The following is a 20,940-nucleotide window of genomic DNA, read 5'->3' as shown; positions in this document are numbered from 1 at the left end:
TAAAAAAAAAAAAAAAAAAATTCTCCTTCAAGGCCCATAAAAGATCCATTATTTATGGAGGTGTCTGATATAGCCCATATGGTTTATTTTTCAAATGTTCACATTAAGAAGCTGTATGTAACAGTTTCTAGCCCCTTGTTTGTGTTTGGGGATATTAATGACATGAACTTAGTATTCAATACATATTCTTTACAAGCATATCCAAACAAAAAAACAAAACGTGCTACTGCTGAGTCGATTTCGACTCATAGTGACCCTACATTAAATGTACAGAATTCAGAGACCAGAAAGTCTTTAAAGGCTGACTTTAGTAAACTCAGGAAGGCCTTTCTGAACTGGCCATGGAGACCATGTGAATGAACCACCTTTCCCAGGCATACTCCACCGCAGACATGCAGAGTGCAAAACAAATTCATTTCTATGAGTAATAATAATAATAAAAAAAAATCACTGTAGAATAATCTGCACAGGTACACCTTGCTTTATGCTATAATTTTTGAGGAGCTGAACAAAACTCGGTTTTATAAATATGATTATCAAATACTTTATGTTTCTAAATTCAGTAGCAGAGCCTGAAGCAAAAAGAACCCAGAAATAATTTTTTTAAAAGTACTTCCATCTATTGAGCCACTGTCAGGTATAACTGTTATATATTAATGAGAAAATTAATGAATTGAGTGTTCCAATTAATAAAATTAATTAACTGAAAATTAATGAACTAGAATTGTTATGTGTAAGGCATTATCTTAAATGCTTTATATATATTATCTCATGACAAACCTTGTAAGAAAAGTATTATTCCTCTTTTATAGATGAGAAACCTGAGGCTCAGAGACATAACTGACCTAGTGTCACGCAGCTAGTAAGGGGCTTGGCCAGAATTTGAACCAGGGCCTACCATAGTTCTAAAACTTGCGCTGTTAACTACTAAACTATAAAAACTTCAGTTAAAAAAAATTTTTTTTCCAACTTGAACAATGCCGTTTAATTTCACTGTTATTCAATCTGGGATTTTGTACTTAACAGTTAGACAAAGCAAGGAAAAACAAAACAGGTACAGGTGTGCCCTGCAGTTTCAACTTACAAGCTTTCCAAACAGACCTAAAAGTGCCCAGCAAGGGATATCAAAAAAGAAGGGTGATGAAAACTCTCCTTGACCTATGTGTTTAAGTTGCCAAAAGAAGTTGTGTGCAGCCGCGCTCTTAGCAAACAATTCATCCTGAATGTCTGGTCCGTGGAATGGATGGGCAAGCAGAATGACAGTGAGTCTTCATACAACCATTTCCTATACAGCTGGCAACACGATCTCAGTCCATTTTTTACCATAGCTTCTAGTGATGATTTTAGCTTTCATTAGTTATTTTCTGCTACGGAAACGTTTGGACATTTCCAAACAGGTGTAGATATTAGCAAGTAAAGATACAAAACCTTATAATTTACTCTCCTAACAGGAGAGAAATAAAATATTTCCCCTTGCCCCATATATCCTCATGAACTGACAGGGGTACAGAAGTCACGGTTCCTGGAAGAACACTTTTCAAATCATACAGAAGGTGATTCTTAGATACTTACTTATCTACAAGAGTTCGTATTACTGCCAGTGTGTCCAGCACCAGCCCATCCACATTTTGTTTCTTTCTCCTCGGCTCATGTGGTCCTCGGCCCCTCCTCGGTGGCCGAACAGGGTCCCGGGGTTGGCTCCTTGTGTCATTAACGGGAACTGCACTGTTCTCTGACTGTTGCTGCTGGGTGTCGACACTGTCTTCAGCTCCACTGTCATCTCGGCAGATACAGGAATTGCCCATGGTAGTGGTGCCTCTCGTTCCCAGGAGGCGGGCTATGTGCTCCTCAAGAGTCAACAGCAGACCCTGGCCAAGGCTTCTGCTCGCTAAGAACACGGCCCAACCAAAGACAATCATTTAGATAGTTTTCAGTTTTCCAAGTACCATTTTCATAATCCAGAGCTGAAGAACTTTCATCCTATTTGTTTTTACCAACTGAACACCAAAGAAAGTTGCAGAGCTGAGATCCAACATTATCAACTACAAGGGATGCTGGTCATCCAGTGGCAGTTCTAAAAGAAAAAGAGGAAAAGAAAAGGAAAATTGAAGACTCTTGGCCACTCAATTACTCAAACTTTCCTACTTTGATTTTATAAATACTAGGATTACAATGAAGAGTCATCCTCGGTTACTTTTATAGGTTTCTAACTCAAAAAGGCATCTTTGGATAACAGAATGACAATCAATAATTCCTTTTTATCACTGTATTTTAAGGTTGAATGCCAAACCATATCCCTGCTGAGAACCACAGCGTTACAACTGATTTTTAAAAAGCCGTATGTATAGTTCTTCCTATCTATACAGGAATATACCAGAAGAATGTACACAATTTTTTCAAGGGCTCCTCTTGTGAATAAAAAAAGAATTCTCTCTTTTTAATTTAAATGTATAGGAACATTTAATATGCTTCAAATAAAATATCTAATAACAGATGCTTGTTGTTAAAAGTTATGATCTAAATGTGACAGTACCAATTTGATAATGAAGAAGAAGAAAAGAATAGAGTGTTCCACTTATATTACCTAAACAGCACAGATTTCGCAACTGGAGACTGGAGAATTTACAGAAATCACACAAGTAGTTACAAAGTTTTTTTGTTATGTGAAGAAGACTCTGTTTTGGGAAAGGCAAATTTATATCACAAAGTTACATCTTCACAATGATCAGTTTCCTTATACAACATGTCTGCTACAAAGTTAAGAAAAAGGATTCAACAGTTGTCTTTGCAAATACTAAGCACCTTGTGCCAGGCACCACACTAGGCCTGGCTGGGAGAATAACAATGAGCAATGCACAGTTCCTGCCCTCCAGGAATCCAAAGATGGCCATTCTCATCTCACAAAATATGCTTATCATAAAAAAAAAAAACCTAATGATAGAACCAGCTCTTCATTAAACTGAGATATTCTAATTAGGTTCAGGAAAGAAGAAAAGATTTGGAAGCAGGAGACAGGTATGGGGATGGTAGTCCCGACTCAACATTTGGCTATTTACAATTTAATTTCTCAAATGCTGAGCACTGGCTCAGGAATAGATATAAATAAAATTTATAATTCACTGGGATTAGCAACAAGAGAAATATTACCTCCATTATTCTGCACAGATTTGCAGCAAATTCTTCTCAGTATTTGCCCAGTTTAATTACCGTTCACAGGGCAAAAACAGAATAAAAAGAGACAGATAAAGATAGACTTTACACACACACACACATATATAATCTATATGGGCGGAGGCAAGGGGATGGGATATGAAAGAAGAAAGGGGAGGGGAGGGAAGAGAGGAGAAAAAAGAGAGCAGAAAGGAACGGTGACAGACATTATCTCCCTCCCTAGACTACCAACACAGCAATGGCTGAGCCAAGTAATACCACAGATGTTCTTGGTTCCCAAAAACCGGGCAGGCTGTCTTCAAAATTCGAGGGCTGTATTTTAAAGGATGTGACTGAAGTATAGGTGAGAGTTGCAAGGACTCAGCTGGAAATGGCTTTTTAAAAGAGAACACTTTCTAAAACAGCAAAGAATTGAAGTAATGCCACTCCCATTAATGCAGAGGCCAGGGCAGACAGAAATCAGAAATAACTCCTTTTAAGGGTCCCTGGTATAAATTTCTATTGATCTTATAAATTATGCGTTTCTAAGACCAAAAAGCAATATTAAGGAGATGCTATGCTCAGGCCCTTCTCAAAGAAAGTGCACAGAGCCTTTCCGTACCGTTGAGATGATTCAGATGAGAGGAAGTAAAGAATCCAAGGTTTTCTGGCAGGTTTGACACTGGGTGGCAGCCCAGCTGATATGCCAGTAGTGCACATCCTCTCAATCCTTTGCCTAAACTATTATTTTTTTTTAACCTGTTATAAAAAATAAAGAATGCACATTGATTCTGAAAACACACACGCTGCACAAGTCTACAGCATTTGACTTCTGAAAATGAAAGCTCCCCCCCACCCCATGCTCTACTGAACTAAATCCACTTTCTTTCCCAGAGGCAACCCGTTAAAAGATTCGTGTGTCTGCTTCCACGCTGTCTATATTACCCATTGACGAGTCGATTCTGACTCACAGCAACCCCATAGGACAGAGTAGAACTGCCCCATGGGGTTTCCGAGGAGCGGTTGGTGGATTCGAACTGCCGGCCTTTTGATTAGCAGCCTAAGCTCTTATCCACTGCACCACCAGGACTTCACACTGTGGTATGCATTTACAAATTAGTTTTTTTTTTTCAGTCTGACTAGGATGATGGCATAAGTATTGTTCTGTGATTTGCATTTTTTACTTAACAACACATTTTCTGTATCAGTACATATAGAACGAAGGAGCCCTGGTCACGTAGTAGTTAAGAGCTCAGCTGCTAACTGAACTGTCAGTGGTTCGAACCCACCAAGCTCCTCTGTGGGAGACAGATGTGGCAGTCTGCTTCCGTAAAGATTTACAGCCTTGGTAACCCTAGGGAGCAGTTCTACTCTATCCTATAGGGTCGCTGTGACTGAGCATCGACTTGACAGCCGTGGGTTTTATATACAGAGCTACTTCATCCTGTTCAAAAGCTGTATAGAAATCCATACTGTGGATTATCATAGTTTCTCAATTGCTATGCTATAAAAACTTGTGGCTAAACCAACTAATACTTCGGGAATGCTGGAAGGAAGGGAACTCTGTTGGGAATGCTTTGTCTCCTGTGGTCACGGTCTCTTAACTCCAAACTGCTTTTCCTTAATGATAGGGGCCAGGGGATAGTGTCAATGTTACAGAACAGAAAGGAATTCCATTGGCTTCTCTAATGCCCTGGGGCCTTTCCACCCAATCAGCAAGGAAGTTGGGATGAGGCTCCTGATGCAAATAGGAGATTCAGTCCAACCTGACACATTAAGTTGGGGAAGGCATTTCTGAGGAAGGAGATCAACAAGGTATTAAGATAATTGGTAATGATTTGAGAATTTCAAGGTGAGATTAAGTCCCAGAAAACAAAGCCTTGAAGGGGAGAGAACAATGGATCCTACAGAGTTTAATGTCAATACTTGTAAAGATACTTAGAATTAACAAGGAAACAATGCTGGGAGTGCTTGTGAGGAAAGCAGTAAGTTATAAAGTTTGTTGGATCTCAAATTCTTGAACTTTATTCACATTTTTCAACAACATATAAACTGAATGTAGAATAATTAATCTATGCAGATTTCCATTTAGTACACTTTCAAAGTGATTGGAAGATATCTAATATATGCAGGGTTTTTTTTTAAATATGACTAAATTTGGAGATGACAAAACAAAAATTAGGGCTTTTTCCTATTTCTAAATTGAACTCAAGTGTAGTCAGTTTCTTCCCTAAGAGGTTTCTATTTTTTCCTTAAGTGACCCAGAAAATGATGTCAAATATAAAATTCATCAGAGACGGAAATGGAGTTTAAAAAAAAGTTTTTCAGATATTTTCAAGCCAAGTCCTTTTTTTTTTTTTTAAAGGACATGCTATAAAGACCAGGTGTAAAGAAGAGGTTAATTAGGCAGAGGAAGCCTTGAGGGGTTTCATAGAGACTACTGAAACACAGGGAAAAACAAGAGGTGCAACCTTTAAGGGACTTCTGAACTAAGCACACAGAGTACCCTAGAGGGTTATAAAGCCAAAGGTGGGGGGAGGGGGGACCTAAACAGAGTACAACATTTTTCAGATTTATTCAGCACTAAAAGTGTGTAGCTTTTCATTTGGAAAGGATAATCACTCACGATGCTTTTGTCAGAGGAGAAGCTGAGAGTACTGCAGGCAAAAGTTTGGGTGATGAAGCTCAACCATTACACTGTAGACAGCTTTATTTCATTTAAAGAATGCATTATGTGGCCCCCCATTCCAGCGAACATAGTTTTAAGACCGTAACACAAAGCCTACAGCCCTTGTACAGGGTGTGAGACACCCCCTGCGGCACAGTGCGCGGGCTCTGCAGGCAGACAGGCCCGACACAAGGCCCAAACCTGCAATATTTACTATTACGCTTCCTAATTAATCCTAATTAACACTTTAAAAAAGAGAGTAATAGTACTTACCTCACAGTCCCACTGTGAGGATTAAATAAAATAGCACAGGCAAGTAAAATGTAGCAAAATGGCCAACACTTAAACCGGATCCAAAAATTTAAGGTATTATTATAAAATGAACACACAGCTACTCGGAAGTAACTAATCTGGGAGGTGGGGCCTCTGGAGTAAAACCTGAGTTAAAAGCACTAAAGCACATAGCCTCTTACAGAATTCATCTACCCTGTGCTGGAATAATTTTTACTTATCTATATTTTTATTTATACTTATCTATACTTTTAGACTAAGAACCTCGAATTGCAGCTTAATCACCCCATAGGTGGCATGAGAATTGCTTAGGGTATTTATTAAAATGCAAACCTCTGGTCTCACTCCAAATAGCCAGAATCAAAATTTCTAGGGTGCATTCCAAGCATGTGTTTTATTAAAAGCTCCTCAGGTGACTCTGATGGCAGCCAGGTCTGGAAACCACTGCACCTAATCAGAGAGCCTAACACAGGACCTGGCACAATAGACATGAAGGGGTAAATCAAGCACTATGAAGATCGTATTAAAGGGTGATTCTTCTGTGCTCAAAAGTGCTCCTCATTCTAGAAAAATGAGCAGTGACTATCTACGAACATAGTCCTTCAGGGAAGACAGCCAAAATAACTATTAGAATATAGCTAGCATCCACTATTGACTATATACCAAACCAAAAACCAAACCCAGTGCCGTCGAGTCGATTCTGACTCATAGCTACCCTATAGGACAGAGTAGAACTGCCCCATAGAGTTTCCAAGGAGCATCTGGCGGATTCGAACTGCCAACTCTTTGGTTAGCAGCCATAGCACTTAACCACTACGCCACCAGCGTTTCCTTTGACTATATACAGTACATTAAAAAAAAAAAAAAAAAAGTGCCGTATATTTCCCACCAGATCCACCCCATGAAGCATCCTAATGAACTTAGATGATACTCTTCTTATGGGTAACATCATCCAAGGGCTGACAGACTGAATGGAATGGAAAACAATTTAGACTAGAGATTACATAAAGGCAACATATCTGTATACCTATTGTCATGGATTGAATTGTGTCCCCCCAAAATATCTGTCAACTTGGCTAGGTCATGATTCCCTTGTCTGATTGTATGATTGCCTACCATTTTATCTTTTGATGTGATTTCCCTATATGTTGTAAATCCTATCACTATGATGTAGTAAGATGAGGTCCACAAGATTAGGTAGTGTCTTAAGCCAATCTCTTTTGAGATATAAAAGACAGCAGTGAGCAGAGAGACTTGGGTACCTCATACCACCAAGAAAGCAGCACTAGGAGCAGAGTGCATCCTTTGGACCTGAGGTTCCTGTGCTGAGATGTTCCCAGACCAAGGGAAGACTGTTGACAAGGACCTTCCTCCAGAGCTCAAAGAGAGAAAAAGCCTTCCCTTGGAGCTGGCGCTCTGAATTCGGACTTCTAGCCTACTGGACTGTAAGAGAATAAACTTCTCTTTGTTAAAGCCATCCACTTGTGGTATTTCTGTTACAGTAGCACTAGATGACTAAGACACCTATGTATTTCACCTTAACTATAAAGACCGGAAACCCTGGTGACGTAATAGTTTAAGAGCTACAGCCGCTAATCAAAAGGTCAGTAGTTCAAATGTACCAGGTGCTCCTTGGATACCGTATGGGGAACTTCTACTCTGTCCCGTAGGGTCACTATAAGTCAGAATTGACTGGACTGCAAGAGTTTTTTTTTTTTTTTAAATAAAGACTGCTTCATACCAGATGGTCAATTTTAAGACAGAAAAAAAGTCACAAAATTTAAATACACACGACTATATTAGATCTGTGGCTGTAGCGATCATTAACTGGTTTAATAATAACTTTATCACTGGATGCCACTGCTTAGTAGAAAGACTAAGCAATCTAAATGGCAAGGTATTAAAATCATTATACTGTTAATAACCATTTTGCTGCAAGAACATAATTATAATCAAATATTTGCTCTGCAAATATATTTCTCTGAAGTGCTATATTAATTTTGATCTGATTAATAAATCTGTTAAAAATCGGATTTTTACATTTCACATTTTTTAAAGCTACTCTGGGCTCTCAGTAAATTTAGTGTCAAAGCAGTGAGGTTTTGGTACTCACTGTGAGTACAAAACACAGACCTCCACCACCATGAACAGCTCACCACAGAAACATCGGGCCAACATATGCACTAGTCCAACCCTCTCTAACAAACAGTCCAGGAATTAATGATTCATCTCTTCAAATATCTGTTTGCATTCAATATAATATGGCACAGTGACAGAAAGAACACTTTCTTTTCCCTGGAAAGAAGACTTTAGGGTTATGTTACCAAGAAAAGAGAAGCTGGTTAAATGAAAGACCACGAAGGGGGAAAAAAACGACTTTGGACACAAAATGACTACTGCTGTCAACTTAACCCATCGTTCCAAAGTAGTGGATGCAGTATTTTTCTCCAACCTTCCCTCAAAGGCTAAATCACGTAGCATGAACAGTAACAACGTATAACATACTGGAAATTTTTATGATTTCTCTCATTAGAAAATGTTCTTGCATTCTTCCCTAAGACTGAGTTTCACAAGTGACAGCATCTAGAGTTACACTCATTCTTCCTCCAACGTCTGATTATGGAAAATTTCAAACATACGTCAAAGCTGAATTTTCCAGGGACCACTTATATACCCACCACCTATTCTACTACTAACATTTTACTATACTGGCTTTATCACATGCCTAGCCACGTCTCTATCCACCATCAACCCATCTAATTAAAAAAAAAATATATATATATTTATATCATTTCAAAGTAAATTTGCAGGCATCAGCATACTTCTCCTAAATAATTCAGCATGCATATCACGAACTAGGCTTCAGTATTTGTTTTTTGAGGTAAAATTTATAAATAACATATAGATCTTAAGCAGACAAGTCCTGAGTTTTGACACCGTTTGAGTTATGCACACCTGTGTAACAGCATACCTGATCAAGACAGAGAACAGTATCTAGAAATATATTTACTTTTAAAATATCCTGCAAGATATCCCAAAGACCATTAATTTTCTTACTGACAACTGTGTTTAAATTGGGAAAACCTGAAGGTCAGTAAGATTATTTGCTACTGCAATAAGTAGATAAGACGAGTAGGTAATATAACAAGAGTACACTCGCCAGTTAAAACAAAAACTACCTATACATATTTTCAAAGGAATGTTTCTGCTTTAGACTCCAAAGCATCTGACATTTTGTAATGGGAGGAAAGAGAGGGAAGATCATGAAATACTTTGTTGGAATTTCACTTTTTCCCCCAAAAGGAAAGGCAGCCTTGATAAGCTATTTTTTACCTGTAACTCAGGTATCCAGAACTATCTACCTGCAGGTGGCTGTGCTTTTCTTTTCTTTTTTTTTTTTTTAATTTTTATTGTGCTTTAAGTGAAAGTTTACAAATCAAGTCTCTCATACAAATATTTATATACACCTTGCTATATACTCCCAATTTGCTCTCCCCTCAATGAGACAGCACACTCCTTCCCTCCACTCTCCACCCTCATGTCCACTTGGCCAGCTTCTGACCCCCTCTGCTCTCTCATCTCCCCTCCTGGCAGGAGATGCCAACATAGTCTCATGTGTCTACTTGATCCAAGAAGCTCATTCTTCATCAGTATCATTTCCTATCCCATAGCCCAGTCCAATCCCCGTCTGAAGACTTGGCTTTGGGAATGGCTCCTGTCTTAGGCTAACAGAAGGTTTGGGGACCGTGACCTCCAGGGTCCTTCTGGTCTCAGACCCTTAAGTCTGGTCTCTTTATGAGAATTTGGGGTCTGCATCCCACTGCTCTCCTGCTCTCTCAGGGTCTCTCCATTGCGCTCCCTGTCAGGGCAGTAGCTGGGCACTATCTAGCTCTTCTGGTCTCAGGCCGATGCAGTCTCTGATTTATGTGGCCCTTTCTATCTCTTGGGCTCATAATTACCTTGTGTCCCCGGTGTTCTTCATTCTCTTTTGCTCCAGGTGGGTTGAGACCCATCGATGTGTCCTACATGGCCACTTGTTGTGTTTAAGACCCCAGAAGCCACTCCCCAAAGTGGGATGCAGAATGTTTTCTTAATAGATTTTATTATGCCAATTGACTTAGATGTCACCTGAAACCATGGTCCCCAAACCACTGCCCCTGCTATGCTGGCCTTTGAAGCATTCAGTTTATTCAGGAATGTGCTTTTCTCTCTTTGCTGTAGTCATTTGAGACTTAAGTCACACAGTACAGTGGCATCACTAGGGGGGTACAGACTGCACCAGGTGATGCTGTCAGAGGGGGTGACACCAAAATGACTGTCTATAAAATTTTTGTGCAGTGTTTCAGCAGGAATTTATTATTTTTATAAAAATATCCCTGTAGTTAGTTGTAACAAAAGCATTTTTTGTAAGTCCAGTTTGCATGTATCAATATACTTACAAGGCTTCGAATCATGTGATTTTGTCCACATTCTCTCCAAGCACCCTTGTTTTCATTGCTGCCAGTGTTTTTAGCCACTGATTTGGTCAAATTTACTGATGTTTGACCTACCACCTTACGGTAATTAGTGTTTGTGAACCGATATCCGTAACGTAGAGAACGCAGTAGTAACTAAAGGCTCTATATCCGTAACGTTGAGAACGCAGTAGTAACTAAAGGCTCTATATCCGTAACGTTGAGAACGCAGTAGTAACTAAAGGCTCTATATCCGTAACGTTGAGAACGCAGTAGTAACTAAAGGCAAATAAGGAGTGATATACGGGGACTAGGGTTTATGAGCAACATTAGCACAAAAAAATCACTAAGGATTCTGCATGGTCTGGTACCGGAGGAGGTCCACGGGGGGGCGGGTAGTAACGCCGTGAGTTACGGCATTGGCTGACACCAACCCCAGTGACGCCACTAGATTATACCCTGGATTATAACCTCAAAGGGGGCTGAGAAAAGCACTGGCTGATTTCTCTGGTTGAACTGTTAGGAAAAGAGTATCTGGAAAAAAACTTCTCCTAAAAAAAAAAAAAAAAAAAAAGTTGAGAGCTTATTAAATCAGTACCAGTGGCATCTCTGGTCAGGTAAGGCTTATGGCAAAAATAATTACAGAAGACAGTCCTGACCTGAAACAGCACAAAGGAGAAAAGACAAATCCTTCTAGCAGTTAAAAACATGTTAAAAATAAAGCTTCGATTGGAGAGAGAGTAAAGCATTTCCAGAAGCAAATAACAGTCAAAAAGGAAAAACAAATAATCCCTGCCTAAAGTCTCAAACGAACAAACCGGTTGCTGTCAAGTTGATTCTGACTTACAGCAACCCTATAGGACAAAGTAGAACTGCCCCACAGAGTTTCCAAGGAGCACCTGGTGGACTTGAACTGTTGACCTTCTGGTTAGCAGCCATAGCACTTAACCACTATGCCGCCAGGGTTTCAAGGATTGAAAAATTTGCCTTGGACCCAAAAAGGAAGTACTAAGAAAGAACTGAGGTAAGTTCTTATGATGCTGCAGTACAGAGGAGAAAAATAAATGTAGTGCTCCACACCGTTTGAGATATTTTCCCCCTAAGAGATCAAACAGCAGGAAATCATATAGGCATGTTATTCAAACACATACATGATTCACAAGCCTAAAGGAAGGGAATTTTTCTATTATAGCAAACTCTTTGCTACTAAGAAAAGCAAACAAAATGTATAGAGGGCACAACTAACAACACTTTCCATAATAAGATCTATTTAAAATGGTGTCTGAAAACAGTCAGTTGTACACCTAGAACCTAGAAGGTACTCAGTAAATGTTTTAAGTCAATTTATCTTAAAAAATCTGTGTAAACAGAAAATGTTTTCAAAATACTTACTATTTTGAAAAAACTGAGACACCATCATTCAATAAACACATATCCAATGCTTATGCCAGGCACTGGGCAAAGATGAAAAAAAGATAAGGTCCCTCATGCTCTTGGTAAAGGAAGCTGGTGTTAGGGATGAAGGACAGCAAGGGACAACACACTTAGTTCCCTACTCATGAGATAGTTTGTGCTATGGAAGTTAGTAAAGCATCAGGTCCACTAGGAGGCCTCTCACTCCACCATTTTTCCAGTGGAAAGGAACTTCGTAATATTGAAGTACCTCTGTATGAGCAAGTTTTTAGGTGGTTGTATACAGGCGCCCTGGTGGCAAAGTGGTTAAGAACTCGGCTGCTAACCAAAAGGCTGGCAGTTCACATTCACCAGCCGCTTCTTAGAAGCTCTATGGGGCAGTTCTACTCCGTCCTAGGGTGTCACTAGGAGTCAAAATCAACTTGTCGGCAACAGGTTTGGTTTATGTAGATATATCCATGGGAGAAAGATGTGGCAGTCTGCTTTCGTAAAGATCTACAACCTTGGAAGCCCTATGGGGCAGTTCTACCCTGTCCTATACCCGGTTATGGCAAAAGGTTTTGTTTTTTGTATATATACCAGTATTAGCAAAAGGGAATGGAGAATTTATATTTGTACTGCAACACATTCATGTCTTAACTTATAAGCCAAAATACTATTGGTCCAAATCTTTCTGCTGACGCAGTGAAAGATGAGGCACCAGTACCGGTTGCCACTGAGTTGATCCTGACTCGTGGCAATCCCATGTGTGTCAGCATAGAAATTGTGCTACGTAGGGTTTCACTGACTGGTTTTTTGGAATTAGATGCCCAGGCCTTGCTTCTGAGGAGCCTCTGGGTGAACTTGAACTGCTAACCTTTCAATTAGCAGCCAAGTGCATTAACTGTCAGCACCACTCAGGAACTCCAGAAAGATTAACCAACCACCTGTAAATCAGACGATGCTGAATAGTAATTTTAATGAAAAAAACAAGAGTAAATGTGGAGTAAAAATGGAAAACCAAGATCAATTTGAGACAATACTGATGATTCACCACAAACTAAGCACTCTTCCTGGATGTTGCAGGAATCCGCACTCTGTAGATGACCTGTGAGGGGCACTGGTGCCAAGCTTCCCAGGACAGATTTCCTGGGAGAAAATGTAATAGAGATGTCAGTAAACTCTAATATTGTGGCAGTTTTGGTTTATGAATGCCATGTTTTAGCAAATCCTTAATGATTCATTTGGTAAGTAGCCCTTAGATGTACAGATATACGAATAACGATAAAGCAATAGGAACTTAAAAAAAAAGAAGCTGCATTTCCCATGAAGAGGGGTGGGGTAGGAACCATACTTTGAGAACCACTGCATGAAGGGACTACAGGGGCGGAAGCTTAACTCTTGGGGACTGGCGGGAGGGGTGGGAGGAAGAAAAAACTAACAATGAAAAACAAAACTAAGAGGTAATAATAAACTTCCTAAGTATTTCAAAACTTTTATTCGAGGTATAGAGGTTTCATGAAATTAAGTCTAGAAACTGTAATTTCTAGCAATAAGAAAGCTACCTGCAGAATTTATTTCTTAACAAATTTAGGGAATCAATTTCTTGCTATCTCACATTATTTATAGTTTTTAAAACCTTGGAAAGGAACAATGTAAAATTTTCTCAAAGTATTTTTACCTGATTTAGTCTTGTATCTGTCACACGGTTATTGCTTTTACATAATAACCAGCAAACATTTCCTTTTGGATTGGGCATTATAGTAATACATAACAAATACGTACTTTTTTGTTAATCATAAAGGTTGGCCAGAAAATGATTTCAAAAACTGACTTCCTGAATAAATAAACCAAAGGGGAAATATTTATTCTTTCACACCTTAAAGTTGTAAGAGTCTTCTCCTAAGTGTTGTGGCTCAAGTTTTGGCATTCATTTCTTTGGCATTCACTTGACTATTCTGTTTTTCAATCATCTAATTTGAATATGGGGGTATGGGGAACGACCCTAATTCAATGGTAAATGCCTTCAAAATGCCAAAAGCCTGAAGAAAAGCTAAGTCAAATAACTCTTTTGAAGTAGATTATTGCTTGCACTGTGGTTCCCATCTATGGTGCCTATTGACCTTCCACTTACTTTTGCAACTCGGTGACTATGAGATCCTACTTTAAAAGGACCCCACCACAAAACACAGAAAATTTCCAATTTGAAGTAGTATAATACTGATTACCATTTCAAAAAAGTCCTAATAATTTCTCCAACTATATAAATATTAGAATGTCAAAGAAAGTTAAAGATGGCAAAGTGACTTCTCACTTCATTATAACAAATTACTTCATTATTTGGGAAAGCATACACAATTCTTGGTAGGCTGAATTAAGCTCATTCAGTTGAAAGAGACTGTTGTAAACGCACAACAATAATTTTTTTGTTAAGCTCTTGCGAAAATATACTTCAGAGTTGTTTTTTCCTGTTCACGATAGAATAACATTATTACACAAGATGCTAAGTTCTTATTTTCCCTTAAATACTTGGCCAATTTACTTAATGAGAAGTTATCTTGCTGACGAAGTAGAAAAAGCCCACATAGAGTATGCTGGAACACTTCCTATAATCAATACCTTAAAAATAATCACAGGGAACTGAAATAATGAGTTTGTGAAACCAGCAAAAAAGCAGGGCACAAAAAGACACTAGATCAGTAGGTCGGGGATAACATGTATCCTGAGAAATCAGAAAGCTATCAAAATCACCCCAATGATTTTTTTTTTAAGGACCATGGAATATAAGACTAGAAAAATGATAAATGCAGGTCAGTTTTTTGCTAAAAAACCAAAGCAACTATTAAAACAAAAAATCACTAAATAAATTAGCCAATATTTGAAAAGCCAGCCCTAACAAATGCCACTAACCAAACATTAAGGGAATGTCATATATGGAAACAAGTATCTTGTAACCTCGTCGAGGGATCCACAAAGCAAGATGTCATCCCGGGAAATGCAAACTCTACACAAGGTGGAAAAACGAAGTAAAGAGAACCATTGTGGAAGAGATATAAGATCGATTGCCAATGTCCTCGTAATCTATGGTATGGGGCTACCACAGCAAGGCATGATACTCATGGAGAAAAAAAGATGGTCTCAGTCACAAAATCACAATTGAGGAAGGCAGCATGATAATCACTATCCGTAGACATCCAAAGACCATGAATATAGAAGAGAGAAGGGATAAGGTTTATGATATTGAGATCAAATTACCTAGAGGAAAATCTCAACTGTCAGGGAAAAACTGACTGAAGGAAAAGATTTATTACAGTGCCAACTCCTGCCAGCACCATCAGACAGGCAAAGTAAATTAAAACTCTGAGAACTGGAAATCCCTCCACTCCCATCTAAACAGAGGCTGAAATCATGGGTTTAGATTATAATATAGCCTAACGAGCTGCAAACCTTAAAGTTTTCAGTACAATATGGCTCCCCACTACTCCATAGGTGATCAGTAACAACTGTATTAATACTGATCTATTACATCCATCCTATATACTGCTTTACAGTTAAGAAAGTGCCTTCATTTTATTCCCAACAGCAACCCGTTTGGTGGTGGAACCACAATACCTTGCTTCCATACAGCCTGTAGCTCATATTTTCACGCACTGCATATTTTACAAAGAGACTCAAAAAGATTGAGAGTAAGTCACTTGTATAAGGACAGCAAATGGTAGGTGAGGGGCCTGGAAAACGACAGGACTCTACTCAGCCTGGAAACCCTGGTGGTGCAGTGATTAAAAGCTACAGTTGCTAACCAAAAGGTCGGCAGTTCAAATCCACCTTGGAAACTCTATAGGGCAGCTCTACCGTCTCCTATAGGGTCGCTATGAGTCGGAAACGACTTGACGGTAACGGGTTTGGTTTTGGTTTTCTACTCAGTCAATAATAAACACTTCCGACCCTTAGAAGTTCGAAGTACAACACTGCAGGGGGAGCAACCTCAGACAGGGACACCACTGTCCACAGAGTCTCAGCAGACCGTCTCTGCCTGTCTCCCTCATCAAAGACAGGGAAACTGAGCCAAAGGGGAAGATTTGTTTAGTCCAAATCAGACAGAGGGTGCTGGCGGGATGGGTTCCCCGCACTAAGCCCAGAACCAGCTGAATCTTCTATCTGGGACACTTGGTCGGTCTTCCAGAGAGAGGGAAGGTACCCTTCCCACTCCTGCTTCTCTCCTACCCAGGCTTTCCTATGGGAGGGAGGGGGGGAAGGAGGCTCCACTTCCCAGAAGCTCCCGGAAACCCCCCCACCCCAACGCCCTTCCCCAATTTTTAACTCGGGCCACCGGAGTAGAAGAATCCGTTAGCCCTGGCTCCCGCCTCCTTGCCCCTCTCTCTGAGGTGTCTCTAGACCTCAAGCCATTTCGAAGTCTCCCTGGGGGAGGTCTGTCTCCCAACTGTACCCCCTAAAACACGAACTCCACAAAAGAGAACCCTCCCAAATCTACCTCTTCCGACCCAGACACCCCAACGGGGCGTCCCTCAGTCCCAAGAGTCTCCCCAGAAGCTACCTGCCTCTCACCTGGGTCCCTTTAACCGCGGCCTCCTCAGAAGAGCGACCCCCAAGAACCTCCTCCGGTAAAGATCCCCCAAAGGGGGAACACCCTTTTGCAGGAATGTCTTCAGGCGCCCTCAGCGCGGGCCTTGGCGGAGAACCTCCGGGCTGTTTCCCGGGCTCTGCCCAAAGCTACCTCCTCCCAGGTCCCTTCCCGGAGCCTCCCCCGGCCCAAGTCCGGCCACCCCGCCCGAGGTTTGGCCGGCTGTTCCCGTCCCTCACGAACGTCCCCAGCCCTCGGACTGTCCCCCCGCTCCGCGTCCCCAGGGGCTTGCCGGAGCAGCGCGGCCGGGCTGCGGCACTGACTTTCTCCAGCTCCCGGGCCCACCGGGGGGAGGGGGCGGCGGCGGCGCGACTCCTTTGTGACAGGTCCCAGAGAGCGATAAAGATGGACGCGAGGCCAAGGCGCTGCCATTACGCACTGGGCCCACCCCCGCCTCGCACCGCCCCGGCCCTCCCTCAGTCCCCTAGGAAACGCCCCTTCCTCGGTGGCAGGCCCTCTCCATCATAGCCAATCATCTTTCAGGGATTAAGTCACGTGAGGATACTGCCCTGTCCGCCCCCCAGGCGTGAGCTGGCCAATCCGCTTGTCGAAGTGTGAGTGGTCCAATCAAGTCCCCCGACTCGTTTCGGGGCCAGCGGATTTCCATCTGTCTCTCGCGGAGGAAGAGAGCTGCGGATTGGGCTACGCTGCCGGAAGCGGGGCGGAACTTTGTTGTAGGTGAGGAAGAGGAAGCCCTGAAGGGTCAAAAAAAATACAAAAGCAAAGGCTATTTTCTTTTTCTTTTTTTTTTTTAAACAGCGAGCGGCCTTTGCGGTGGCGGTTTGGGGTGGGCGCTGCTGAGGTGAGAGTCTCGCCTCCCGCGTGTGGGTAGGTGAGTGTGGCCTGGGCCCCCTCCAGGCAACTAAACCTGGGCTCGAGTTTCTTCGCTGAGGAGACGGGATGTTGCGGCTGAGGTTAGGATTAGGGCCAGGCCTGTGCCCCCAGTGCGCTCGGCTAGCCCTGTGTCCTGAGTCCTCGAGGTCGGGGGCCTGCTGAGTCCAGTCTGAGAAGGCGTCTGGCTCGTGTAGGGAGGCTCCCCGACCCTTAGAGATGAGTCCGGGATCCCGGGCCACTTGCGGCTCCCCTCCACCTTTGCTGCTAGATGGGGCCATCCAGTCCCCAGTGGGAAGCGGGCTTTGCTCCCGAGGGCTTGGAACCGCTCCAGGCTGCTCAGGAGATGTGGGGACGCCTGGTTGGAAATGATTGAATCACAGAATGGACGTTCAGGATGGGCAGCATATTTCTTATATACCATGTGCCAGTTGCTGTGCGAAGTGCATTTTCTAGTAGAAAACAAACCAGCGTGCCCGTTTTGCCGATGAGGAAATGAAGGCTGAGAGTTGGAGCGGGTCGTTTGAGGCCCCCTGTGAGCTTGGTGGCGACGGGAATGTCAGTCCTCGCCAGGAAAGGGGGAGACCTATTCGTTCATAAAGTGGTTCTTAAAACTTTAGTTGAAAGCGGTCGTCTACAGCTCTTAAAATGCAGTTTCTCGGGCCCGACTCCCAGATACTCTGACTGAGTAGGTCTGGAGTGAGACCCCCGAAAGCCAAGTTCGGACCTGGTGGTCAGAATTCCCAACTACCCCTTGTGTACCAACCGGTTGCGTGGTAAGATTTGCTGACTGTGGCTTTTTGATTAATTGGTGTCTAACAAGGACGTAATAAACTGGCTTGGAGAGCGCTGCTTCTGAGATTCTTGAGAGGAAGTATGAGCGTGTAGACTTCTTTTGATACAGGGCAATCAGCTGAGTTGAAGGCATCTGGTAAAGGCTTTCAAATGGAGCCTGAGATGAGCTGTTAATAACTTGTAAGGGTCAGAAAGCAGAGGCTGCCTGAGTCTCTCAACTGAAGTCTTGATGCCTTTACCCTGTGGGGAAATTAATTCTTCATGGTTGTAAGAAAGGAAGAATTATGTGAAAATCATTTAAGTGGTTAGCAACCTTCACTTTCACCTTCTAAGAATCTTTATGTTTGGTTAGGGTCAAATTGCTGCTTCAGAAATTGAGAACCAAGTATCTGGTAAATGAAGTAATTTAAGAGCATGGTTCAGCCGTAGCCTCGGGTGAATTAAGCAATTTCAGTGTGTTCTCATGATTGAATACCTTTGTCTTCATTCTTAAATATAATCTGTTTAACTCCTTACTGTAGGATGTGTTTTTAAGATTTTTTTTTTTGTGTCTTTATTTTTGGTTTTCTGCATTTTCCATTTTGGTGTATTCAGGTGTGAATTTTTTTTTACTCAATTCGGTATTGTTAATTGCCATCAAGTGATTCCAACTCAAATGATTCCATGTGTTCGAGCAGAATTATGATCCATAGGGCTTTTCAAGGCTGTGACCTTTCAGAAGTATATCACCAGGCCTGTCTCCTGAGGTGCAGAGTGGGTTTGAACAGCCAAACTCTCTGCAAGTAGTTGAGCTCTTAACAGTTTGCACTACCCAGGGACTCCATTAAAAACAAGCAAACAAACAAAAAGAGAAACCAAGCCTGTTGCCGGCCAGTGGATTCCAGTTCATAGTGACCCTATAGGACAGAGGAGAACTGCCCCATAGGGTTTCCAAGGAGTGGCTGGTGGATTTCAACTGCTGACCTTTTGGTTAGCAGCTGATCTCTTAACCACTGTGCCACCATGGCTCCATGGACTCGGTTAGGCTTCTTGAATTTGTGGGTTAGTGCCTGATGAGTTCTGGAAAAATGCTAAGAGTATTCTCTGTTAGTGATTGTCATTCTCTGAAGAAGTTTTATACTCTAGGAAAAGTCAACTTGATCTAAATTGCCGTAGCTTGGTAGAAGTGCCTTTTGGCCAGAAAGTCTTTATTTGGAATATAGTTGAGTTTGCCAGATAGCAGATTCCTGCATTTTGAAATCCCATGTGACTTGAACATCAGGTTGAAAACATTGGAAGAGAACTGCCTTTTACTGACAAACCAAACCAAACCCAGTGCTGTCGAGTCGATTCCGACTCATAGCGACCCTATAGGACAGAGTAGAACTGCCCCATAGAGTTTCCAAGGAGCGCCTGGTGGATTTGAACTGCCAACCTTTTGGTTAGCAGCCGTAGCACTTAACCACTATGCTGCCAGGGTTTCCTTTACTGACAAAAGTAAAGTTAATTGGGCTGTTGTTTTTGGTACCCAAAGTGAAGCCTTATAAAACTGTTAACACAGAGATCTGATTGCCCCTGGTATATTTTTACATGTACAATCTGTATAATTTTAGAATTAGGCATATATGGTGGACAGTGATGTAAACACTTCGTAAGTAGTCTGCCGTCACAAAATTCAATTCCATAGGAAGCCAGATCTCATTAACTTGTGTCATGGCAGTAGCTAAATGGAATAGTTTTTCAAGTCAGGGATTGTAATGTAAGATTTGTATTTTAAAATGTGTGTAGCATGCTATGTCAGAAAGACACCGAGCCCATGTTGTCCCGCCAACCTGGAAATTAAATACCACCGTCTCCAGTACAAACACTAGTGCAGTGTTTAACAGTTACTTTGGTTTGAAATATAAGAACTTTGTTTTCTTGGCTGTCAAGCAAATTTGGAAAACTGTGTTCTTTCTTTGTGCCAGGTTGAAACTCTTAAGTTTGTACAAAAATATTTTGGTATGATTTTAGTTTTCTATAAATCCTTTGTTTGACGAACTTAAATTAATCCTTCCTAAATAAGGTAATGTTTAGTTTTATAGTTAAACTTGAGTCACTTTGGAAAAAACAAAAAGAAAAACCATGAGTAAAGGAATGTTGCCAGCATTTACACTTTCTAAAATTAAACACAGTAAGGACAAAATGAGCATTCCCAATGTAAATCTTCTTTCCTACATGGATCTTGATAGATCCTCATACCTCTGGGCTTTTTTTTTTTTTTTAATTTGTGTTCTGTTTTGTTTTTAATTATTCTAGCAAACAAAGGGGAAAAAGAAGAGGCTAGTAAAAATTTAGTTGGCAGTAGGAATTAGAGGTAAAACCAATTTAATATTTTGGCTGTGCCTTCTTCCAGAAGGATGGAACTAAATAAGTTGCAGGTGCTCATCACCTCCCAATTGCAAAATAAACAGCCATCCAAGTGAATATTGGACTGTTTAAAGAAAAATGCTTTGTGCAGGAAATACTTATTTTCTAGTAAAAGTGGGCATCTTAAACCAGTTGAAATTAAAGGAAAGTAGCATGAGTTATTCTTGAAAGATGACATCAATTATGTAATATCGTAATGTGATTTAATTTTTGGCCCTTTGTTTCCCACTACACAGATTTTGTGATGTTTGAGTAAAACTTTTTATGGGATACAGAAGCTTTAGCAAATACTTGTTTGATAGCTGGATAAGTGAATAAAACAATAGCTA

At 41.1% G+C, this 20,940-nt stretch overlaps 2 protein-coding genes across 8 annotated transcripts in view; one reads left to right on the top strand and one right to left on the bottom strand.

Moving 5' to 3' along the window:
• The window catches only part of RSPRY1 (ring finger and SPRY domain containing 1), a 49,034-nt gene extending 32,052 nt beyond the window's left edge, over positions 1 to 16,982 (bottom strand). The window contains exons 1-2 of one of the 3 annotated variants that reach the window (XM_049864055.1): positions 16,522 to 16,982; positions 1,573 to 2,074 (exon numbers count right to left, since the gene is read on the bottom strand). In XM_049864055.1, coding sequence (XP_049720012.1) covers positions 1,573 to 1,919 — 347 coding nt within the window. In that variant the 5' untranslated portion in view covers positions 1,920 to 2,074; positions 16,522 to 16,982. Of the gene's footprint in view, positions 1 to 1,572; positions 2,075 to 3,772; positions 3,890 to 16,521 lie in introns of those variants that run through there. The other 2 variants (XM_049864054.1, XM_049864056.1) reach the window with 2 other exon arrangements.
• A 204-nt stretch (positions 16,983 to 17,186) lies between these two features.
• The window catches only part of PSME3IP1 (proteasome activator subunit 3 interacting protein 1), a 32,925-nt gene continuing 29,171 nt past the window's right edge, over positions 17,187 to 20,940 (top strand). The window contains exon 1 of one of the 5 annotated variants that reach the window (XM_049864627.1): positions 17,187 to 17,275. The gene's annotated coding sequence lies outside the window, so the exon portion shown is untranslated. The other 4 variants (XM_049864626.1, XM_049864628.1, XM_049864625.1 and 1 more) reach the window with 4 other exon arrangements.

This window comes from Elephas maximus, chromosome 21 (assembly GCF_024166365.1).
Source record: "Elephas maximus indicus isolate mEleMax1 chromosome 21, mEleMax1 primary haplotype, whole genome shotgun sequence".
Lineage (NCBI taxonomy): Eukaryota > Metazoa > Chordata > Mammalia > Proboscidea > Elephantidae > Elephas > Elephas maximus.
The sequence above is the reverse complement of the archived record's forward strand: the minus strand, read 5'-3'. Positions and strand labels throughout refer to the sequence as shown.